At 25.9% G+C, this 25,590-nt stretch overlaps 2 protein-coding genes across 2 annotated transcripts; both read right to left on the bottom strand.

The window, feature by feature from the left end:
- Positions 1 to 3,478: 3,478 nt before the first annotated feature.
- On the bottom strand, positions 3,479 to 6,825 carry LOC145831947 (uncharacterized). Its single transcript, XM_082939303.1, has 6 exons — positions 6,537 to 6,825; positions 6,422 to 6,481; positions 5,871 to 5,940; positions 4,420 to 4,512; positions 4,091 to 4,242; positions 3,479 to 3,765 (listed from the first exon to the last, which is right to left on the bottom strand). Exons 1-6 carry the CDS (start codon positions 6,676 to 6,678, stop codon positions 3,527 to 3,529), a joined length of 756 nt encoding a protein of 251 aa, XP_082795429.1. The 5' UTR covers positions 6,679 to 6,825; the 3' UTR covers positions 3,479 to 3,526.
- Positions 6,826 to 15,101: 8,276 nt separating this feature from the next.
- LOC145832213 (serine/threonine-protein kinase pim-1-like) lies at positions 15,102 to 23,811 on the bottom strand. The gene is made up of 14 exons (XM_082939537.1): positions 23,713 to 23,811; positions 22,603 to 22,740; positions 21,580 to 21,690; positions 21,408 to 21,498; positions 20,567 to 20,724; positions 19,319 to 19,517; positions 19,012 to 19,094; positions 18,698 to 18,877; positions 18,427 to 18,515; positions 18,011 to 18,170; positions 17,401 to 17,503; positions 16,183 to 16,413; positions 15,796 to 15,936; positions 15,102 to 15,244 (listed from the first exon to the last, which is right to left on the bottom strand). Exons 4-14 carry the CDS (start codon positions 21,448 to 21,450, stop codon positions 15,102 to 15,104), a joined length of 1,530 nt encoding a protein of 509 aa, XP_082795663.1. The 5' UTR covers positions 21,451 to 21,498; positions 21,580 to 21,690; positions 22,603 to 22,740; positions 23,713 to 23,811.
- Positions 23,812 to 25,590: the final 1,779 nt, after the last annotated feature.

A 25,590-nucleotide genomic window follows, 5' to 3' on the forward strand; every position in this document is an offset into this window, starting at 1 on the left:
TGTAATGCTAATTCGTACAGCACTTCTTCTTTACTAAAAGATTTAAACTCAAACAATCAAAGAGAAATTTCAGAGGCTAGAAAATCATCATCATCTATTAAAGCAGTCAGCGATAGTTCGTACCCAACTCCGAAACAAAAGAAGCTAACAGCAATGAACCAAGCTAGTATTGAGAGTTATCGCCCTGTTAAAGTATGGAAAACAAACGATCAATAAGCAATCAAGTTTTATTAAAAAACTATGAACATGATTGTTATGGACAACCAACCATTTTCAATTACTAGCGATCAAGGTTTTATAGACATGTTGGCTGCTTTAGAGCCAAGTTAATTGTTGCCGAGCACTAAATACCTCACTTATACAATGCTACCTGCGACTTATGAAAGTTTGAAATAAAAATATAAACTGAGTTATCAGAAGCTTCGTTGTTATTAACAAGTAGTGATGTACCGGACTCACTATCCGAGTCCGGGTCCGGCCGGATATTGCCATTTTTGTCTGATATCCGGATCGGGCCGGATTCTAATTTGAAAAAAAAAGTCCGGATCCGGATACAGCCGGATTCTAATTTTAAAAAAAAGTCCGGACCCGAATTTAGTTAGTGAAAAAGAGCATACTGAAAAGAATTTTTTCAAAATCAAACCCTGTGTAAATTAATAAGAATAATTTTCGTCAGTTAAAACTATTCACCTACCGTGATTGGCTCATTTTGTACACGTGACTAATTATCATTTGTTTACATATAAACTATGAAATAAACATTTCAGAAATGCAACTTTTTATATATGTTGTAAAATTGAAAACTTTGGAATGAATACTTGCATTATTTATTGTTTAAAGTTGAGCTCAGAGAATATTTAGAGTTAATACGGTTGAATGTACGAACCAATGAGAATCATATGACGAAATGTTTCAAACTAAATACTGATGCAACAAAACATCAGAACATGACAGGCAGTTTATATGTAAGCAGTTAGTTAGTTTGGTGTGCAGCTTTATGCAAGAAAACTTCTTGAACTTTTTTGTGAATGGTTTTTGTAAGTAGTGTTTTGTTTTAAAAGAGAATATTTTACCGGGTGTTTAATTGTTTAAATATTTAAGCCAGGTTTATAGTTTAATAGTTTATTAAAATTTTACAGTTTCCTGTTGACTAAAATTTTTATTTAATATTTAGTTTATTGTTTTAAGTCTTTTGGTATAGATTTAAAGAGCTTTCAGTTTTTAAAGTGTTACAAAAGTAATTAATAATTTTGTATATGCTAGTATTACTTGTTATGTTTTATATAAAAGATTCATTACTCAAAACTGTCGTGTCTGATTATAGAAAATAGTATCAGTTAGAATTTAGTATTTGTTAGATATTAATTAAATAAGGTAGGATTTAAATATGATGGGTAGTACTAATAAGTTAAATGTACCACAATCAGTCCACAACTTTACTACCAAATTGTCAACCTTTTCTAGCTGTTCTACTGATTAATAGATTAAAGTAATTTTTTCAGTTTTTAAAAGCCTCATTCTGACTCAGGCTTGTTTATACTTACTCTAGATAGTTTTAATGACGTAAACAGTGGCAACCCTGCTAGTTTGAAAATTTTTGGGAATTTTAGAAATCTTAGACTGCCTCAGGCTAGTTTAGTTTTTTATAAAAACCCAGGCTAGTTTTCTTTTAGATTTTGAATGGGTTAGAGCTGATCCAGTTTTAAAAATTTTGTAATTTTCTAGTGTATTTTGTTCAAGAACTTGATTTAAGACTTTTAATTGTAAATAACACCTAAATTTGTAAACCTTGTGGCTAGCTGTTCTACTTATTATTAGATTAAAGTTCTTTTTTTTTTTCAGTTTTTAAAAACCTCATTCTAACTCAGGCTAGTTTATACTAGTTGTGTAACGGACTCACTATCCGGGTCCGGCCGGATATTGCCATTTTTGTCTAATATCCGGATCCGGCCGGATTCTAATTTGAAAAAAAAGTCCGGATCCGGTTCCGGCCGGATTCTAATTTGAAAAAAAAGTCCGGATTCGGGTCCGGCCGGACCCGAAATTGAGGATCCGGTACATCACTATTTACAAGTGACATGTGGGCAAATTCGAATACAAAGACATCTTATCTTTCTTTAACAGCGCATTGGTTAAATGAAAGTTTTGAGTACAAACACTGAGCTTTGCACTGTATGGAAATAGAAGGTTCCCACACTGGCTTTAATACTTGTGAAAACATAAAGGAGGTGCTTTAAAATTTGGTATTGATATGAATCACATTCAAGTTTTTCTGCACGGTAATGAATTTAACATAAAGGCTGATAGGATGATGCTACAACCCTCTTCAGCACCCTGTTTCTCTCACACGTTTCAGCTGATAATTAAAGATACACTCTTTTCAGAAAGTAACAAAAGTGTGTTAATAGCCAAGAACTGTCAAACTATCGGCCACTTTAAGGATTCATCTACAGCGTGCGAGAAACTAAAAAAAACTCAGGTCACTATGGGTTCAATGCAAAAAGCCTTGTTCCTTGTGCAAGATGTTAAAACAAGGTGGAACTCAACCTACCTAATTCTGAAAATATTAAAAAAATTAAAAATAAGTTTCCAGCCGCTAGAAGATTTTTTCTATTATAATAATATTTTTGTATGTAAAAGTAGATCTAAATGAAATGAAAATAAAAACAGACACTTTTCCGATACAATTTTAAATACTATCCGGTTCAAATTGTAAATGTTTAGTGTAATTGGCTACAATAAAATTAAAACTGTGGTTTTACGTAGGTATTCTACAGTAAATTTAAATATTTTAACTAGTTATATAGTTAAATAGTTTAAATACCAAGGTTATAAAACTTCTAAATATCTTTAGAACCAGACTTATTTGTTTGAAGAAGTTTTACAGAGACTCTTGTTCTATTAAATAAAGTCGTCAAGTTGCGAAAATTTTTTTAGATAAGTCATCGAAACATTTTGCAAACAAAATTTAGTTATACTTATACCTGAGAAGCTGCTTTTTAAGATTTTTGTTTCTTCAAGAAAAGTGACGATGTAAATAAGTGACGCCGTGCAAAACTGACGCACCGTGCTAAACTTACTACCAGTGCAAAAAATTACTGTTTAATTGTGGTACCTACCCAGCTTGAGTTAGCCTTAATTATCTAAATTACAGAAAAAATTTATACTAAACTCACAGTTAGAAAAAAAAAACTTAAAGCAAATTTATATAACTTTTACATAATATACAGCCTATTTTATCGTCGAATCTCAACAATTGAAAACATTGTTTAACTTTCAAAAAATTTTTTAGCTTGTATTACACTTTTAAAACAAATTATTTCTTTACTATAGTTTTACAACGCTAACTAACCAATTTTTTTTGAATAAGCTGCAGAAGATACTTTTCACACGTATCTAAACACTATACAAATAGTAACTCATATTACTAATTAAAAATAAATGTAACCAAAAAGAAAACAAATGATAAACGTCGATGTCGTTAATGCTTTAGTTTATTTGATCGAACAACTGTGAAAAACTTCATTCAGAAAAAGCTATTAAAGCAAGTAAAAGAGCTTATCACGCATACAAGATGCTTTAATAAATATTTCGCTTTTAAACCAGCAGCAGCACTTCTACCGGTGTTATTACCATCGGAAGAAGTAGGTACGCAGCACAATGTTATGTTTGCTGGGACACTGGCTCGTGCGTTGTTGTAGTGCGAAGGCGGGTAGAATGTTGAGTTCAACTTCACACGCTCTTTGAACATGTTCGTGCAAATTTCTATAAATAAAACACGTTGGTTGAGATGGAGCTTGGAAAGTCTTCTCAATCAAACTAAAGTTAAAAAGTCTTTGTAAAAAATAAACAGAATATTTAAAATAAAGCATTCAAACTATGATTCTTTCAATTGGGCAAAAATATTTTACGGCTTTTTAGACATTTAAAAAAAAATATTTCGTCTTTTGTTTCACACATGCTACTATTTTGTCAAGATAAAATGTATTAACTGTCAAAATACTTTTGAGATAAAATAAAATATTTAACTTCGTTGCTTTAACTTAAGTTAAGTTATATCTTAATTCTTTTTACTGAAAACATAACTTACCTTTTCTTGCTATCGGAGTATCAAAAAAAATATAAAACATTGGAACTACAAGACAATTAAGGTACATGTCGTCTAAGGGAAAAATAAATTGTGTGTACGGTTTGTTGTTATCAATGTTGAAACTCGGGTTTATAGAATACACAGGAATATGTCTAGACATTTATTAGTTGTGAAAATACAAATTTAAGTTTAATTTAAGTATATTTTCTAGTTTGTAACTTTGAATCTAATTTTTGTTAAAAACCTTAAATAAAAATTTACTTCGTTTTGAAAATACCGTTTGGTTTAAAGCATCTGTATTTTTATAACTTAATGAAAACTATACTAACATGAAGTACTTGTCATCTGGATATTCGAGTAGCTTCGTGCTGTTTTTTAACTCTTTGTAAGTTGCCACGGCCGAAAAAGCATTTTCTACTGTCCTACAAATGTATTGTTTATTCGGTTAAGTTATTTTCAAAATATTTATTTTTAAAATTTTTAATAAAATAGTATAACTGTTAAAAACAAACTTAGCTTTTGAATTAAATGTAAAGTAAAATAAGTTTTGTACTCAAAAAATGTATTCAAAAAATAAATATTTTAATTTCATCATTTCATTGATACAATCAAGTAAATATTCAGTAAACAATATATTAATACTATATATAAACTTCGAATAGCTAAATTAACTTATTTTTACAAAATTATACAAGAAATTCTTCTTGGTAACAAAATCTTAATTATTTATGCGTTGATTTTTTTTGCTTTAAAAAACTCAAAAAAAATCTCTACTCTCCTACAAAATGTATTTTTTGTTCGGTTAAGTTATTTTCAAAATATTTGTTTTAAACGTTTTTAATAAAATAGTATAACTGTTAAACACAAACTTAGCTTTTGAAGTTAATGTAAAGTAAGTTCTGTACTCAAAAAATGCATTTAGAAAAAAAATTACTTTGATTTTATTTTAATGATACCATAAAGTACATTTTCAGTAAATAATTCTTGATACTATCTATAGAATTTGAGTAGCTCACACTAATTTATTTTTACAAAATTTGTCAACAATTTTTCTTGAATACAAAGTATTTATTACTTAAGTGCTGAAGTTTTTGTTTTAAAAATAATACAGAAAAAAAACAAAAGAGTAATCTTTAGCTTAATTTTTAATGAGTTTTAAGCAAGTCTATCTTCTAATTATCTTAAAAGCTTATGAATTATTCTACTCTCATTACATTAGTATTTTAAAAAACTATAAAAACATCCAAACATGTTTGTGCAGGTTGTTTCTTTTTTTTTTAATAATTGTAAATTATTTTACATTACACTTTATAGAATATACTGTCAAAGTAATTTTTTCATCAAGATGATGTTCAAAGTATGTTGTATTCGTTATGTTTTGTGTTTTTTAAAGTAAAATTTAGGAAATCAAATATTTTTTTTAATTTATAAGCTAATTTATACTAAATTATGTATTATTTAAAATAAGCAAGTTTTTTTTTACAAGTAGTAACGAAATTAAGTATTCCTTATACTTCTTAAACTTTGTTATATAAAAGTATCTAATTAATAAAGTATAAACAAAGTATAAATAAGTAGAAGTATTAACAGTTTAAATCGTATTCAGTTTTAATGTATTTTAACACAACATGTGTACCTAAAAATATTTTCTGCGTTAAGTAGTTGTTTTTACTTTAGGTTAGTATAACTTTTTAAGTATATTGTTTACTATTCGTAATTTTCACTTGTTAATAACTGTTTTTAGGTATCATTTTTCCAAACTATTTTTAACAGAACCTACTTCTCATTGTTCTTCAGTATATAAGAGATTTTTTCATAATTGCTCTCGTAAAAGTTCTTGTAGGAATTTCCTAAAAAACATTAGTCGTTCTAAACACATTACAAAGTATTTCAGAGACGTCTCAAATAACTACTAAAAAAAACAACCATTATTCACAGCACAAAACGCCTCAGCTTTGTTGATTATGGCCGAAATAAATGCTAGTTGTTATCTACGACAACTGAGTTTTTAATATTTAGTAAAGTTCATTAGTCTAGATACGAAACTATCCTTTTATAATAGATTGTTTCTAAATTTCAAATGCTTTGTAAAGCTTTATATTTTTATTAAAGAAAATTTAACTAATTAATTATTAGTTACATTATTATGATAAAAGCGATCTAATAACTAAATAACGTTATACTTTTTGTTTAAATTTTACACTAACCAAGTGAAAATAAAGTTTCAAAAATAAAATAAACAAGCTTCACTTCAATAAAATTTCCGAAGATCTTTTATTGTATTTTCTATCTAATATTTATTTTTCTATTAAACAAAAACAAAAATCATACTTTTTATACGAGTACCTATGTAGTTGTAATTTCTTTTATGTCCGTTATTGTATGAGTTGCCTGCAATAAAAATCATTTGTTTAAATAATTTTTGAAATTTTTAATATTTTCTTACCTCGTCCATAATTAGTCTTATTATGAGTCTTTACTCCGTATTCAGTTTGTGTTTTAGATTTTACACGACTCCTTTCACACCAAGATGAAGAACAAAGTGTGGCGAGAACTAGTACTACTAATAACACTTTGCTTATTAACATTGTTGCTCAGCAGCTTTTTGTAAGCGGTGAAATTCAGTTATTTTTTCTATTTCAATCTTTTGCACATTTAAACATAACTGCCTAATATTTGTATTCTGTATGCTTGGAGCTTCCAAATAATTAAAAAAACAGACAGATTGGAGTTAAATTATAATTTTTAAGCTATATAGCAAAAGATGCTATTAATACTTTTAGGTTGTTTTATTTATGTTAAAGTTCTAAACTGCTTAAATCTTATCAAGTACTTTTTACTAAAAACGTTTATAAATTTGTATAAACTATATCACTTCTTAAACTAGTCTAGTTAAATAGTAGTATATTTTTAAGGCTTTGAAATGCTACAATTTTTTTCTAAGTACATTTAAAATTAAACTTTATAAGATTATAAAATGAAATATTTAATAACTACATATACTAGAAGTAAAGTTTTAAATTTTTTTGTTTAAAGCCTTAATTTATTTTTGGTTTAAAAAAACTTCAAACAATTTTTCATATAGTTAAATTTAAAAATCAATGTTTTTGTTAATATTTAGCTTATAAATATTTCAGTGTTCTCGATAACTATGAATATTAGTTACATTTATAATTCATTAAACTTAAATGTTCTTGCTTGAGTTATGTTTGTTTAAACTTTAAATTTCTGTAGTATTAATTGTACGATTGTATTAAATTTTTAAAACAATGTAATTTCTTTAGTTTAATATATAAGTGCTAAAATTTAAATATTATTTAGTACACTGTTTTCAACTTTCAAAATTATTAAACAAAAACTCATCCGTAAAACCATCCTTGTAGAAAAATAGAAAATTTTAGTAACAAATGAAATATTAACTATAATATTTCTAATAAATAGTATGGGCTAACCTATAAATTTTATTAAAACATAGAAAATTCAAAACAATATATCTAAAACCCATTTTAAGTTTAAAAAAGCTAAAAATATATTGAAGCTTTTATAACTGAGTAATTGCATTTATTTTATTTCAAAAATAGTTTTTTGAATTTTTTTTTTCTAATTTTACTTTGTGTAAAAATTGTATTTTAACTGCAATAGTTTAAGTAAAACTATTTTTATTACAACATTAATATAGATCTCTAAAAATTATCGAAACTTAAGCTATTACTTTAAATCTAAATTTCTTGCAGAAGCCCTAGTTCAAAACTGAAAAGTTGAATTTAATAATTCATCTTTTACTTCCCGTTACCTTTTTTTCTCCATTCCTCTCTACTATGTATTAGAACATTTGCTCACATTGAAACATATGTATTTCTCAAGTTTGCTATTTTCAATTTCAATAAAAAAGGTAAACATATATACATGCTTCTTTTTTAGCTAATATTTATTCCTGTAGACTATAACTATGTTTCAAAATATATTAAATATTTAAATTTAAGCTGATGAAATGGCTATATTTGGGAAACTTTTAATTAAGAATAGAAATATTGTTAAATGATTTAGGTACTAACTAGTCAATACTAAAATTATTAGTTTGATAGCTGTTTTTAACTTTTACATTTTTAAGAATAAAAAACAAATTTTAAAGCTTTAGTAGTAGTCAAAAAACTATACTTTTGATAATATTTTAAGCATAAAACATAACAGCGTAAAACATGTGGTCGATAGATAAACTTTAAGTGAATACTGTGATATATATTTAATTATCCTAAAGACAGTTAAAAATATTATTTTAGTTTATGTAAGGTACAAAAAACTTCAATGATTTTTAAATTTGCTCTATAATAATTTTTTTATGAAATGATAATGTCTAATTCTGCTTTATAAAAAAAGTGCAAACTAATTTTAAAAATTTTTAAGTTTGTTTATACAAGTATTTTTGAAAGTATTCAAATTGTCTTTAGCTGTATAGATAATTTTCTTTTATTTTTTAAATAAATAAGACTATATACTTTCAAAAATCTAAATACTCTTTTAAAACTTTTATAAATATGTATTTAATGAAAAACATAACTTTTTTGGCAAATTAGTATTTTTTGTATTGCCAGTGAAAAGCGGTGGTTTTTCTTGAGCCAGCTACACAAAATAAAATAAAAATAAAAAAAATAATAAATATATCTTGATCAGAAGCTTTACTAATATTAAAATATTTGCGTATTTTACTTGCAAACTTTTAGAATGTAGTTAAGAAGTAACCTAAATAAAAAGTCGAAACTTTGAAAAAAGCCGTCTATAAATATTTAATATGAAAAATATTTAACATTCCTGATAAAGAAAACTGTTTACTAGTATACAAAAATTTTTAATTGCTAGTGGGAACGGGTCTAAATTGCACAAAGATAAAGTTGCACGAGGTATTGCACGTAAACACAAAATTGCACGAGGTTACTAAATTGCACGAAAACACAAAATTGCACGAAGCCAAATTTGCACGAGGGCACAAAATTGCACGAAGGAACAAAATTGAACGAAGAAGATTTTTCACTAAAGGTCAATTTTGCACGAGTTACATTTTTGCACGAGAGTAAAATAAAAAGTACAGAAAAAGAAACGTAAACAGAAAAAAAAACTTAATCAAAAGAAATATGAGTTAATAAAAAAACTAAAACAAAAAAAAGTTACTGACCTAAAGTAAAGATTAGGGGTAATAGTGATAGTATCAATGAAAATGAAAAAATAACTTTTAAAAATTTTAACAATAAAATAAATAATGATAATAATAATAAATAATAAAAATAATAAACTACCGACCAAGGGTTAGGAGTAACAGTGGTAATAAAAAAAAAGAAATTAAAAAAAAAACAAAAAAATACAATAACTTACCAACCGAGGCTAAGACTAGGGTAACAGTGATAGTAAAAAAAAAATAATAATAATAAAACTAAGAAAAAAATTAAGAAAAAAAAATTTAACCCGTGCAAAATTTTCTGCTCGTGCAAAAGTGTCTTCCTGCAAAATTATCTTCGAGAAATTTTATCCCCTCGTGCAAAAGTATCTTCGTGCAATTTTGTGCACCCGTGCAATTATGTACGCTCGTGCAGTTTAGACAGCTACCCAATGCTAGTATAAGTAAATAAGTTAAAATTATGTAATATTTTTGAACTAGAAACTGTAATATATTTAAAAACTTTTTAATGCAAGTTATTTGCATTGACTTTATTAGTAAAGATAAAAATAAATATTGGCCTGTTCTAACAGCTTTAAACAAAGCATAACAACTATCTTTAAATTTTTTTTCTTGCAAGCAGAAAAGAGTGAACGGTTGAACATAAACTTAGATATTTTACAGGTCGGAGAACATCAAAGATACGCAATGTTTTGTTTAAAGCCAAATACTGTATTTTTTTCGCTGATATAGTAGTTAATTAAAAGTGTTTAAGCATTTCAAAGTGATTGAAAAAGTCTGGTGGCTGTTTTTTGGTATTTAAGCCGCCCGCTTACATGAAATAGATCAGGAAACAATCAGAGTAAATCTCCTAACCTGATAGTATAATAACAAGAGTCAACTGCAAGAGTGAAAAACATTTTTTATTAAGTTGTGACTTACGGGGAGTGACCCGGGGTGGTGGACACATTAGTGACCATGCTAAATCGTGGGAAAGTTTTCTAGAGGGTTATAGTCTACATCTAGACTAAATGGGGTTTATATTTAGGGTCTATGTTAGGTATAATTGAGACTAGGATAATTTAATTTAATAAACAGAGTAAATGTAAGATAATGAACTTATTAAGCTTTAAATTCAATACAAATCTACAAAAGTGGCAAATTAGTCAATTATAAAAACTAGTTTAAATAAGTATCAGTCCTAACAAGATTTATGAAGTAGCAAATAAGTCAAATATAAAAAAAACCTAGCAATGTAATAGCATAAGCCCCTAATAAAATTGTACAAATAGGCAGTCAAAAATGTTATTTTACTTTGAACTGGAAGCTAACTGCTAAGTTGAAATTCAACTGTTCAAAATCAAATATATTGTGTGTGTTTAAACAAGTAAAAATTTAAATCAAATAAGCTGTAAGCGGACTGATACCAACACTCAAATCCAAATATAGGATTTGTGTCCAAACAAGTAATAAATCTAAATCAAATAAGCTGTAAGTGGACTGATACCAATAACACAGAAGTTGCTGCAAGCCAGTAAAAGGTAAAATGCGTTATTATTGCATCATCAGTCCAGTTTTTATGCATAATAATAAGTCATTTTCCAATTAGCAATAAGCTGATTATGATTGGCTGTACAGTTACATTTCGATATTCATGACTTAATATCAGGGATGCGATACCAATGCATTACAAAGTTTCGACTTCCAGAAAAGTCTAATGCATTTTGCAAGGCGCTGTTCTCAACAAACTAGGCATTCTAACTGCAGCTAGTTACTCAATGATGATATTTTGCAACATACAACAAAACGCTCACAATCTTTGAGGAGATCTAGAAACACTTGAACGTCAAAACTAGGTTACACAATAAATACAGTTAAAACTTGGAACCAGCATGAAAAAAAAAAACTGTGGCTAAATTCAATATCGTGGGGATATATTTACAGAACTAACTTGATTTGACAACTTAAAAGGTCAAACTTTGTCAATCTAATATAAATTATAACATTAAACCGTGTAAAAGTCTTTAAAAGATAGGAATTGGAACACGACTATAGAACTAATTCTGGTGCATATCAAAATTATCTGCAAGTGAGGAATTTCAAACTTTTAGAAAGGCAAAGCTCTCGTATATTTAAACTAAAACTATGCCATGTTTCCTCATGTTGTCTTTAGTTTCTGTCATCATTTTTATACCAAACAAGAACCTGGTAGACATCAGGTAAAGTTTTATATGCAAAAATAATATTTATGAAAACTACGGGATTTTTAAATTTGGTGATCTAGGAATACTAGGAATGCGGAGGCAAGTTTTAGTTAGATGCAAGATGGTAAGCAAGAAAAAATGGATTGCCTCAATAACTTTAACACAACGAAAAAATGATCGATAGCTAAGGTTTAATTATAAAATAGATAAAATGATAACACTTTATCAATAAAACAAAAGTAGACTTAAGTCGTTTTAAGAGTAAACTTCTCAGTACTTTAATTTGTAATAGTTATGTCTAATTATTTTAAAAGGTATTCTTTTCAAAATGTTTTTAAAGTACATTTGACAGATAACTTTTGTCATTTTTTAACACTTAAAATTTTGTTGTTAAACTTAAAACTAAAGTTAGACTATTTTTTACATAAAAAAAATCTAGTAACTTAAAAATCTGATTGATACTTAAGATTTTACGCATAAAACGTTAGAAATATTAACTGCTTCAAAAGCTTAATCTAATTTTACTGTAAACTTTAAAAAATAACTATTCATAAGGCATCAGTTTTGATGCATAGGAAAATGAAAAATAATTAAACTTTATTACGTTACTTCTTTTTCTGAGCTTTTTACAAACGTTAATGCGACTTAGTTGGGTTCTTATATGAATTCATATGACGTATCAGCCTATAAACAGTGGTTTAAGGTAAGTTATAACTGAAGCATGTAACTGAGAATAGAGTCGAAAACTATTTGGAAGCTAAATCATCAACCTCATCTTTGACGATTTTTTCGACTTAAATTTGTAGTAAACGCTCGTTTTTTTAGTTCAAAATCCGTCAACTAACAAGTAATCTTTCTGGTTATGTACTTTAGCAGTTAACAAACCCGCATGTAAACGACTTTCATCAAACAAATTAATGCTTGGTTGGTAAAGTTTTAAATCGGTAGTGCTGCGTGCAAACACTAGAGCTTTAAACTGTATCGTTGAAAGTGAATAACTCGAAAAAGCAAAGTAGAACAGTTTATGGCTTTAGAATTGAAAAAACAAACAGAAGTTGATAAAGAAATGCGAATAATTTCTAAGTTAAAGTGTAAGAATCAACGTTTGTTTTTCTCCTCGTCAATAACACATCTAAAATATAAACTTTTTTGCTAAATAAGTTTCTAATGTAGGTACTATCTTATCTTCAGTTATTTTCGTTTAATCCATAAAAATATGTTACATTACAATAAAAATATTTAAATTAGCCGAAATTAAAAAGACTATTAATAAATACAAAAGCTTAAGTATTGCAAAAGTATTTTAGATGTAGAATGAAATACTTCAAAAATTCTGTCAAGGAATTTTCTTTATGGTAGACCTGGTGTTAACCTTTTATTTAATATTAAGTTATGTAACATACGTAATTATTCCTAAATCACGTTAAAATTAAGTACTTTTAAACTCATTTCAAATAGTAAAATTACTCTGTAGTAAAATTACTCATATTAAGTATTTTAAAATCAAACATCTCTTGTTGAAAAAGTTTTCCTTACTTTACAAATATCATATTAAATCTACTATAACAAGTACTAACTGACTTTCTGATTCAAGCAAATTCTTATTATGATATTTTAAAACTGTGTTTCGTTATTAGTTTTAAAGTTATTTTCTTTGAATCATTTGAGTTGAAAAAAGGAAAATGCGAAACAAATTGCATTAAAAAATATAAAGTTGCATAAAAATTCTTTTCTTTTTATGTCATGGACAAGACGTTAAAAGGTATCCGTGGCGTGCGACTCGATACCGAAAGGTTCTTCGTTTACAGGTCTTAGAAATAAACATTTTGATCGCTTTTTTTGTCGTTCAAAAAACTTACATATATAAAACAAGTAAACTTATAAAAAATAAGTTAAATTACAACAGTAAGCCGTCTTTTTTTTAAATGTCGATAAATAGTTTTTGAACAATAAGTTCTGGGTGTTTCCCAAAGTGTGCAGAAAACTAGAATAAGTGTGTAGTATACAAAATAAGTGAGCTTTAAGTTTTGTTAAATATATTTTTCCTAATAGTTAAATAACACAGTATACTATTTACAAAGAAAAAATAATAAAGTTTACACCTCTCGCTTATTTACGCACATAGTGTCCACAAAAAAATGCGTAAAGATACGAGAGGTACCAAATATACTTACTATATTGGCTGTTTTTTGATATTGCTTGTAATTAAAAGCAGACTGAGCACTTTCCCACTTTAAACAATTTATAAATATGTTTACTTTATTTATAAATATGAAAACAAAAGATAAAACTATATACTTATTAAAAAGTAAGAATTTAAAATCATATAAAATAATAATAGTTGTAGAAAAGTTTTACTAATTTTGATAATAAGAAAATTTTATCTTTATTTATATCTGACTTATTTGATAGTTAAAATTATATTCTGTTCTACTAAGCAAATTTATAATTAAGCATTTGTTTACAATTAAGAAATGTCGTGGTGTCTATATTAATCTATGTTTATTTCTATATAGGGCAAGAGTGCTGTATTATCTATTTGTGTTTTAAATTCTCATTATTTTACACAGTCATTTTTCTTTCAAAATTTTAATTTAATCTCTTATTGATAACAAAATCTCTGATATACTGAGCTATAACTAAATGTTTATCAATAAGTCAAGGAACCCAAGTTTACAAAGTCTAAAGATATAGAGAGGCGAATTAGCATTTAAAAACATATTTTAAATTAAAATTATACAATAAACCTAATTTGTGCAATTAAAAAAAAATAATTTTTTTTTAGAAATTTTTAGAATTCTAAAATGCGTAATTAAAATTTAAACTAAAATTTCCTTTACGCAGAAGCATTTCTTTAGTAACTTACTGTAAACGGCTTTTTAAAATTTTGACAACCACTAGTCTAAAGTCTATGAGCTATTATATAATATTAAAGTTTTAATCTATAGTTAAATTAAATGTTTTAAGTTATTTACATTAAAAATGTTATATTAAAATACACATACAAAACATATACAGTAAATAAACATTTCTAGTAATAAATTTCAATTTATGTATAAAAAAAAGTTAAAAACACTGTATTCTATACTAACAAAACAATTTAACTTAAAAGTTTACAGGTACTTTCATTGTCGACAATGTTGTTGTATTTTAATTGATAGAAATACTTGAACTTGAATATAATTTGTATTAAGAAAAACAACGTTTTAAAGTTTCGTTTTTTTTTGTTGCAAACAAGAATCAATAAATCGATTGAGAAAATATATTTTAGTTTACAACATTTTTTTGAATTTAAATTAAAATAAAATATCTAATATACATAATTAAAAAAAAACTGCAAGCAAAGCAAAGTAGCAAATAAAGTATACTTGAGCAACAATGGACTTAAAATCAAAAGTCCAGACTTCTAAAAACGACCAGAAAAAGAGCATTTAAAAAAAAACATTACAGAAGAAGCAGATAAAAATTTCATACAAAACATCACAGTACAAAACAGAAAGTAAAAAAAAGTTGTAGAAAACAATATTTTAAGTTGAAAAACAAAATAAATTATAATGCGCTGTATAAAGAGGTTAAGAATATTTTTTTGTATTTAATGTCATAGAACTAAAAATTAGCACGTTGTTAAACTTACCCAAAATACCATTCTAGCAAAGTTTTAATTGTTTTTGAAACTGAAGTTGTGCAGTCTCTCGGCAAGGGGTGACACAGCAAGCTCGCTGTCGTTCAAATTCATGCTCTTCGCGAACAGGTCGTCGAATGATGACGTCATAATACCACTGTTTTCCTTCTCTACTAAATCTGTTAATTGAAACAAAATCAAGGCAGTTTTTATAATTCACATTCAAAATTTTTATTTACTTATAATATCTCGAAAACAACTTAATAACTTCTACACATAAAGAAAAGCTTTGAAATATAAAAGACGAAAGGTTAAGGATAAGAAACACTGTATGACAGTTTTTAGAGATTTTACATTCTGAAAGTGCAAAAAATGTACACTTTGATTATTTTTTTATACCGCTTATAGACCTTTATCATTTGCTCAGCATTAAACTGTGTATAAAAATTATTTTTGAGCAAGAGCAAAAAAAATACTAATTTTATTTTTTTGTTTTTCAGAAGTTGCATAATATTTTAACGTACAACTCCTTGAAAAAAAATAAAATATAAAATTAAAACTTATGTTAAGTCAATATTTTTGCTTTTTCTTAAAGGCTTAAATAACAAGTTCTTTGCTATTTCTGAATTAACTATTTCTACTATATTGTACTACTTTATCAAAAGTGTGACGAAATATATATATATACACAGTTTATAACTAATACAATGTGAAAATAAATCATTCTAACGTGAGGAGATGTGCTTGAGCCTGGTGGGAAACAGGTCGACGTCCACGTAAAAGTTCATCCAGCTGTGGAGGAAGATGTCCTGGATCGAAGATCTTCTCACCGGGTCCTTGTCCAGGATCATGCTCAACAAGGATGTCAGATCTGTCAGTTGAAAAATGTGGGTGTTTTGCTTAAATGATTAAATTTAAAAAAATCGATGTTTGTTAGTAGCTGCTGTTAATAATTTAAAATTAAATCGTACACAACTGTTCCACTGTGCATAAACCTTCTTTGGTTTTGATAGTTAGTATAAAATCAACTTTCATAAAACAAACAACATAAGAAACTATAAACTAAAACTTTATTTTCCATGATACACTAATGCTTTCAATACAATCAACAACCAACCACCGCTTATGTACTTGCACGGGTTCAACTCGCACTCCAAAATCTCCTCCGCGTCGCCGAAAGGGTTTTCCCCGCAAACGATAGTGTACAGCAGTACACCCAGGGACCATATCTCGCTTTTGACGGGGCAGTACCGAGATTGGGTCATCAGTTCTGGGGCACAGTACTCCAGGGTGCCGCAGAAAGTAGAGGAAGTTTCACCCGGTTTGAAGTAACACGCCGAACCGAAATCTGTGTATTTAATCAATATTTATTAAACAAATACTTAAGAAAAAAACACTTCAAAAAGTTAGCACACGTTCTACAAAAAGTAAAAAATATTAGAAAACGCTTCTTATTTCGCCCAAGGTTATTTCAAAATATTGAGACAATTTTTATTTTTACAAACAACTTAAAATATTTTTTTGATACCTTAGCATACGTTCCGAAAGTATAATAAAAAATAATTTTGAAAAGGTTTGACTTTACGTTTCAAGGTAAATTTAAAAGCATGTATACACAAAACAATACAGCAAAAAACAAATAGAAATAAATATAATATATTTATTTTATATGAACGAAAGAAGGTCGTGTAGATATTTCACGTTAAAACATATTGATAGTTATGTCTTGTCGAAAGTTATTATCTTTTTACCATGTAAAAAACATTTTAAATTCATTTTCAAAATTATTAATAAGTGTTTGGCGATGTAGAAAGCAAGCAAGGATAGAAACTCAAATTAAGTGTTTACATTTATTTTAAAAACTTACTAACTTTATTTGTTAAAATTAAAAGGATGTTTATTTTTTTAATAATTGGAAAATGGTGCAGTTAACAATTTAATTTTTTCTTAATTTAGTTCGAAATAAGTTTAATTCGTTAGAAAATGCTTTTTCCTCCTATAAATAAACATATTTCTAAATTCTTTAGTACAGTTAATTTATAGAAAAAACCAATAGTTATCAAAAAAACTATGGTTTTTTGAAACTTTTGATACTTTAGTTTTCAATCAAAGTATTTTTGTTTTGTTCAAAAAATATTTTTCCTAATTTATTTAAATTCTAATTATTTAATGGGCTTGGTAGATAAAAATACGGCGAAAAACTATCATGATGAATTTCGTTTCAGCTTGAAATTGGAAGGTGAAAAAAATGAAGATGTAGCAAGAAAGTATGAAAGAACTTAAAATCACAACTTATTTGATAAGCAACTTTTATTTGTTAAGACTAAATGCCAACCAATAATTTTGCAGCTGAAGTTGGAATCTATCAAAATATTTTCGTCTTTTATATCTCGGTGTAGTATGTAACTTTTATGCAAATGACTGACACCATCCACAACCTATGATTAGTTATTAGTTTTAATTATTAAAAAAATAATGTACCATTAGCACTATTATGTTTTAGATTACATACTAAGTAATAATTTTTAAATTAAATTCAACTAGAAAATATTAAACAACAACAAGAGTAAAAGGTATAACTATTATTATCCAATTTACTCAAATGTTTATAATGGTAGTTTAACCCTTGTGACACAAAAAATCTGTGCAAGTGAACTTATAAAAACAATAAAATATTTAGTAATGTTTTTAAGGAAAAATAAGAAACAGCTTTACATTGCTCAAACTGTACTGATTTATTACTTTTCTAAGTGTTTATAATGTTTTAGTAATTACAATATTTAAAAAACTCCAACTTAGAAATAAACATGCAAACAGTATATAGTTTTTTTTTTATTTCTAGCAGCTAAAATTGTACTGTAATTGCCATTTGTAAGAAATATTTTTATTATTTTTTAAAAACATTAAGCAATTAAGTGGTGTAAACTTCACATAAAACAAATCACCTGACGAAATATGTGGCTCGCCAAGTTTTCACTGATGTTGTTGTTTTCCACAAATTCAAACAAGTCGACCTCATAAGGATCGCTTCGTCTCATTGTGTAAGAATAAAATGTTAAGTTTTCATAACTCTCCACACACTTGACAATGTTTTTGTGTTCGAGCCTGTGAAAATATACAAAAGATCTATTTCTATTGTTAAAATAAATACAGACTATCAATTAATCTTATAATATTTAAGAATTTTGTGTGAGAAAATATTTATTAAAATGTATCTGTAACATAATAAAATAAAAACTAAAAAATTAATTTTAACTAAGTTATTATATACAAAACGAATTAAAGATTAAACGAAACAACAAAACGTATACAAATTTTTAAATATGATAACTGCATTACTATAAACAAATCAAAATTTTACTTTTTCAACATGTTTATTTCAAGTGGAAACCCGGAATCATCACAGCGGCTTTCGTGCAACTTCTTTTTGATGATAAACTTCACAGCAAACTGTTGGTAAAAGAATATATTTATCATGCTTTATTGATAAAACATTATGTACTTCTTAATCTTAATTGATTATGCTATCAACAAATCTAACTTGTTTAAGCTTTAACAAAAATTTTGACGAATATTTTATAAAATGCTTAAACAGGTACAAAATTTTTAAAACCAATAAAAAAATCTATTACTTTTTTATTTTCTGCTTTACGAGTTGCTTCATACACAAATCCGTATGCGCCACTGCCTAACTTTTCACCGAATTCGTAATATTTGGAGATTTCGCCAGATGCCATCGAACTCAGCCCAAAACTGCCGTCCAAGTCATCGATGCTTCTTTTGTTCATCGTTTCTTCTAAAATCAATGGAATCTGATTGAAAAAAACTTTTTATCAAGAAATTCAAAATTTGAAGCATTTTAGCTTCTTGTTATTGAACTAAAATAAAAATAATAAATCTGTTTAATTTTCTTTTAGTTAAAAAACTACTGCTTAAAATCTATTACTTGAACAGATATCCATATAAAATGCTTGAAATGATCGTTCTTAACTCTCTTAGTTCTGTCTTTCAAAATCTTCAAATTCACATCTGTTTAATATGAAAATATATAAATAGTTATAAAAACAAATTATACAGTAATCTTCCTTTATTGTACCAACATATGTTTCTGTGTGTTAACGGATCAACACACTTCAACTGGGTTCTGTAAAAAAATGAATACTGCAATAAAAGTATAGAAGCTAAAGAATATACATGTGGTCATGATATAGTTATATCTAATTTTGTTGTTGAAAATTAATAAAATTACTAACGAACTCCCTTTGTATCGTCACTGTGACGTAATAAACACGATAAAACATCATTTTTGTATTTATTCGGTTTGGGAGTGGAGGAAAATATTAGTTTGTTCAAATTGCAACTTTTTTCAAGTTTCAAGTTTTTTCTTTGTAACACTAAAATTTTTCTAAATAGGTCTCTTTTGCTTTCTTTTGTCACAAACTTCAAAAAGTCCTGAAAAATTTATTGTTTACAACTTAAACTTTTTATTTTTATTGAATTTATATGATAGCTAACTTTTGACAAAAACTAAATCAAAATAAATTGAGTTATTACAAACTATCAAAAACCTCGATAAACGTTATTAACTACTGATGCAAGAAAATATACTGATTTCAATCAAAGACAATAAAACTAAAGTGTATCAGCTACATATTAGAATTGAAGTAAAACCTTTTCATGTAATGATAATATTAATAATTTAAAAGTAGTTTTAATGGAGAATTTTATTGTGTTAAAAATTTAATATTTTAGTACTAGATAAAATCAAACACAAGTAAAACTTGAAAATAAATAATAATTATATTAAAAAAGTTTGTTGCGAACTATTTGGACAAAACAGATATTTTATTGTACTTCATTTATACATTTTGTACATGCGTTGTATATTTACTTCAAATAATTACATTTGGCTTAAAAGCTTAAAGTTTTACAAAATATAATACTTTTTTAAGTTTTTTATAAGTCAATAAAGTAATGGCTCTACAAAAAATTAAAAACATACTAAAAAAACCAATTAAAACTTCAAATATAATTACCATAAAACTACAATAATAAATAAATTTTCTAAATTGAATTAAAACTGTAAACTGCAAAATAGTCTAACTTATGAGTTTAATAAAAAGGAAGTAAACTAACCATTCACTATATATAAATTTTAGTTTTTAGTTTGTAAAAATAAAAAATAAAAAACAAAAAAAAATTATACATAAATTGAAATTAACTTTTATTTTAAACGAAACTGTTACAGTAAATGTTGATATTTTGTGAAATGCAATTAAATTTAAAGTTTATATAAAATTTGAAGTCAATGAAAACTACACCAAAAAGTTGTGATGTTAATTCCTTTTATATAATTATCACTATATACTTGCACAAACAGATATTTAGAATCAAGGTTTTAAACTTTTGAGACTACAAAAAGCCACTTAAATAGTAAAATTTAAAAATAAAACATTGATTGCATAAAATATGTATGATAATTTTTTTTTAACTTCAATCACCTTTCCTTTGAATTCATGCTTTTGAAAACCTAACATTGTAGAAATTATATTTTCATTAAAACAAGAAACATTGGAAGTTTTTAAATCATCATCAAAAGATTCTATACAAATCATTCCGCCAAAATTGAACAAGACAATCATTTCACAACAGTATATACCTGGTAATAGTGTGGTGTTTTTATAACAAACATATAATTGTTTATGAAGAAATAAAATAAAATTATACCAATTAAGTTAAAATTGACTTTTTTTTGTATATACATAAATTCATACATTTCAAATATTGGGTACTTAAACAGGGTGGTCACTGGTTTTTAGAAAATTTCTTCTAGATTTTCTGAATTTCTTCATGTTTTTGAAAAGACAAGTTTTTGGTTCTATTTTTAGTTTCAAGATTATAAGTTTAAAGTTTAAAACTGTGATAAACAGTATAAAAATATTAAAATTATTCCGTTACCGTAATTTAAATAGTTTTATATAATAATAATTGTTTACTAAAAAAACGTTTTGATGATGACAAAAAACTTTAAACTATATGATAGATTTTTCGTGTCAAAACAAAATTTTATTCTTTGATGATTTAAAATGTTTAAAATTCTAGGTTTACTAGTGATTTTTGTTCAAAATTCCTGATTTTTCAAGTTTTTCTAGGTTTTTTTAAGACTAAATTATCAAATTCAAGGTTTTTTCCAAAATTCCAGGTTTAGTGGCCACCCTGTTTTAAAGAAAACTTTCTGAATGTTACAACATTACTTTTTATAATTATTACAACTTCAAGTTTAGATAAACTATTTGTATACATTAGCTATTTAGAATATAGGTTTAACGCGTACAAACTTACTTTTTGAGGTTTTTGTTATCAAAACTAGAAGCGGGATATTCATGGCAAGTTTATCACTGTATACACATAAGCTTAACTGATTGCACTCTTTCTGTTTGTAAAAGTTTATACTAAAATAAGCAGGCACATAAACAGTTCAGTTTATTTGATATACACGCAGACAAAAACTTACTTGAGTTTCGTTACAACTTAGGAGTTTATCACTCAACTTATTCAGTACTTCTTCAATTTCATCTTCTTTAAAAATATTTGTTAAGTTTTTGTCACAATTTATCCAACTGCCCTGTAGGTAGGATGAATGTAAACTTATTAACAGCTTTATTGAAATAAAACTTTAATCATTTTTACATTTGAAACTTAAATTAAATATTATATTTTTAAAAACTAGAAAAACTTAAAATATTTTTACTGGAATTAGCGGGCTTATTTTGAATAAAATAACGCAAATAAGGAAAAATAATGTTGGAATTCTTTAGAAGTTCTTTAGAAAAAAAACTTTAAACATCACAATTTTAAACAAATATGAGTTTAAAAAAACTCATATACATAAATTAAACATCTTAGACATCAACATAAAAACAACAAAATTTTTAAACTAAAACTTTTAAAGCAGTATATTGCTAAACTTTTAATAGAAAATAAAAAATAGAAATACTACTTTAAATACTTTTAAGTTATGGAAAAACACTAAGGATAAAACAAGAACACTTTCATTAAAGTTTGAGATGCAAGGAAAAACAAAATCAGTTGTTGTGTTTCAGTCCATAGGGGGTAAAATATTTTTTTACAAAAACTATCTTAATGTTTTTTATGAAAGCTTAAAGTATAAGTAAGCACAGTAAGCAAATATTTTTATTTCTGGAACAGAATTACTTGAGCAAAATAGACTTGGTTTTTTCTAAACCCACTCAATTTTATCTTTTACATATCAAAAATTATTTAGAATTTAGTTAAGTGGTAAAAATTGTCTAAAAGCTGAAAAACTATTCTAAAAAATAAAATAAACTAATAAAAATATAAATTAAGCCTTCTATGACCTTAAATGTAACATTTTTACTGTTTTTAAACATAATAAAGATTTATCAAACTTAAGATTTTCGCTTGCAACCAAAGTTTCTGTAAGATATACATAACATAAGTGTTAAAAGCTAACTTGAACTACATAAAATAAGTTTACAAACCATAAGAAACTAACTTTTTCTGAATTTATTTCTACATTCGATCTGATACAGTCAACAGGCTTCAACAAGCAAACCAAGTTATTCTTTTCTACTTGATATCTGACCCAGCATGAAACAATGACTGAATCTCCTACTCCATTCTTTACACTTATCTGTTAATAAAATAAGTTAAAAAATTTACAATGGTTGAAAAAATTACTTTTAACAATGAATTGAATTTAGACAAATTTTAAAATTTTATTTTATGAATATACAATAGCTTATAAATATACAATAGCTAATTTAAGATTCATTGCTATAATAAAACTTCTTTAAAATTAAATCACTTCGTTAAACATCAAAAGTTTTTACATTTTATTTTTTTTGATGACAAACTGTTGAATTATGTAGGTCATTGTATTGTATTTAAAAAAATAATTGTTATTTCTCATATACCGTTCCACTATCTACAAACTAAACTAAAACAAATTAAACTCGGGGATTAAAACTATTATAAGATATATTTATGGCAACCAATTAAAAAACTTAGATCTTCTGATTGTCACACTTGAATACTTATTCAAAATTAAAGTTTGAAAATATTTTAAATTGATTAGACGACTTTTGTGTGCAAAACTTATAGTTAGGTTGTACTAAGGCTATATGAGGTATGACAGTTTTGTTACAGCTTGGTTTTGTTTTGCAGACTAATTATTAGGCTACCAGTTACTTTTTACTGGCATTTAAAATTAAATGTTTTTTTTTCAAGATACAATTAACCAAAGTTTGAAAGTTTGGTAGGCATTTTAAAGACAGAAAAAAGTTAAACAGCAAAAAAAGACTTTATTATTAGAAACATATTCTGTGTCCTGTTTAAGTGTCTCAGGTTTTAATGCCTGAGTCCAACATTGCACAATAAATAATATAATAATAATAAAATCATCTTCAACTAATTTAATATAATTTTTTTTAAACTTTCTTGTTTTAATATTTTTTGTATTGAATAATTTTATTGTATCATATTTTACTTTTAAAACAATACAATAAACTATTTTCAAATCTTGTAACGGACATTTTTTGAAAAACTTAAAAGAATTCAAAGTTTTCAGACAATAATAATAAAATCTAAATAATTTAAAACTAACTATTTTCCCATTTGAAATAACAGGCCTAGACAATTCTTCGTTACTCGAAAATAAGTTAATATCAAAAACACTTGTTGGCAGAAAACATGTAGCATCTTGTCCAACTAACTTTTGATTACAAAACAGTTTATTTGCAGCTTCGTTTACTGTAGATATCTGAAAGTAATTTTAATCGAACATAAGTTTTAGTATTTTTTAATCAGCTGTGTTATTTAGGATTTAATGAATTAACTTTGTACTGATGAAGTCTGTTTTTAAACTTCATATACAAATAATAATAAAAGTACTTCTTACTTTGAAGTTAGTAGAGTTAACTGTAAGAAGAGCTGTGCTTTCATTTCTTCTGGAACAATTAGACTTTAAACTGGTATCAATAAATGAGTTAAAAAATTTACTACTAGTCATTGAAATGTCCCTTAAACTGTTTTCAAATATAATTGAATTTGCAGTTGAGCTGAAAAGTAGATTTAATTTAAAATTTACATTATAATTATTTAAGTAGTTAAAACTTTTAATTAACTCAAGTTAGATGCACAATGCTCAATCAAACTTATTGGTTTATATTGTATAGTACCCAATTGATCTTAAACAATACCTACATACTTGATATGAAAGTGTATTTACTATTATAAAACAATTTAATTTTCTAAAGTTTCATAAGTTTAGTACACTTACATATATTTTTAAGACATTTTAAGGTCACATGGGTCCACTTTATTTTTTAGTAGTTATTCTTATCTTGTAGATTTTTATCTTTGGATGCCATTAATAGCTTAACATAGTTTTAGATAGTTTTTGAGATGTTAACAGGGTGGCCATTGCATTTTAAGAAACTTTTTCCAAGTTTTCTGATTTTTTAAAGTTTTTTAAATTACAAGTTTTTTTTGCCCCTTTTTAGTATAAAATTAAACTTAAGTTAGAAAAATAGGTATATTAGTACAAAACTACTGAAAAGATGCTGTAATTTTAAAATGTCTTTTATAATAGTTTTTTCTTTAGTAATGTAAATTTCAATACCATTTATAAAAAATGCTCAAAATTCCAAGTTTCATTCTTGATTTTTGATGATTTTTGATCAAAAATATTTTTAAGTATAAAATACCATGTTTTTTAACCTTTTTTTGCATAAGTTATTATATTCCAGGTTTCCAGGTAAATGGCTAACCTAAATTAATGATCAAAACTTGTAAGTAAAACAGGTTCTGAAAGATATTTTTTACTTAATGACTATATTATATTTATTTTTTTAAACAAAACTTCTACAAATTGTAATTTAACTCTAAACTAAACTATAAAAATATTTTGCACACGTTTTTTATACTTTAAAAAAGTAAATAAAAATAAAATTGGGGTTTTTATGCAGTTTTCATCAAAAAAATACTGTTGTTTTTTGAATACAACATCAAATAATTTTAGTAATATAAAACTTAAATTCTTTACACATTTTAATCCTCTAACTAAAAAAAAGACTTTAGTGAAGTTTTAAATTAATATTTTTTTTTAACTATATATTATTATTTATTTTTAATAAAATTAGTTGCCACACATTTAGCTGAAAAACATTTCCTGACTTTTCTTAATCAAAATCTCATTTAAAACTGATTCATAAATACATAACCAAAACTTTGCTTTGAATAGACAAATTAACAAATAAAAGTATTATTTTGTATAACTTTTACTTACTATAATATCATTATTTAACATAAAAAATCAATTAACTTTGGAGATATAACCAGTTTTGTAAACATTTTTGATACAAAATTATAGAAGATAAACTTTTAAGGGTCAATTTTCTCAGAATTTCGGAACATGTAAAATAAGCACCTTTTCTTTCATATTAAAAGCAATTTATTTCAGAATTTCATCAAATAAGTTATT

This window comes from Thalia democratica, chromosome 3 (assembly GCF_965202585.1).
Source record: "Thalia democratica chromosome 3, ktThaDemo2.hap1.1, whole genome shotgun sequence".
Classification (NCBI taxonomy): domain Eukaryota; kingdom Metazoa; phylum Chordata; class Thaliacea; order Salpida; family Salpidae; genus Thalia; species Thalia democratica.

What these genes read in the sequence shown, in the direction of transcription:
- LOC145831947 (XM_082939303.1), bottom strand. Translation starts at nt 6,678, where the DNA reads ATGTTAATAAGCAAAGTGTTATTAGTAGTACTAGTTCTCGCCACACTT. An exon ending in ATACTGAAGAACAATGAGAA is followed by an intron (nt 4,513 to 5,870) that starts GTAGGTTCTGTT and finishes ATACATTTGTAG; the next exon opens with GACAGTAGAAAATGCTTTTT. An exon ending in CCAGATGACAAGTACTTCAT is followed by an intron (nt 4,243 to 4,419) that starts GTTAGTATAGTT and finishes ATAAATGTCTAG; the next exon opens with ACATATTCCTGTGTATTCTA.
- LOC145832213 (XM_082939537.1), bottom strand. Translation starts at nt 21,450, where the DNA reads ATGAATATCCCGCTTCTAGTTTTGATAACAAAAACCTCAAAAA. An exon ending in GATAACAAAAACCTCAAAAA is followed by an intron (nt 20,725 to 21,407) that starts GTAAGTTTGTAC and finishes CACTATTACCAG; the next exon opens with GTATATACTGTTGTGAAATG. An exon ending in GTAAAGCAGAAAATAAAAAA is followed by an intron (nt 18,516 to 18,697) that starts GTAATAGATTTT and finishes TTTTACCAACAG; the next exon opens with TTTGCTGTGAAGTTTATCAT.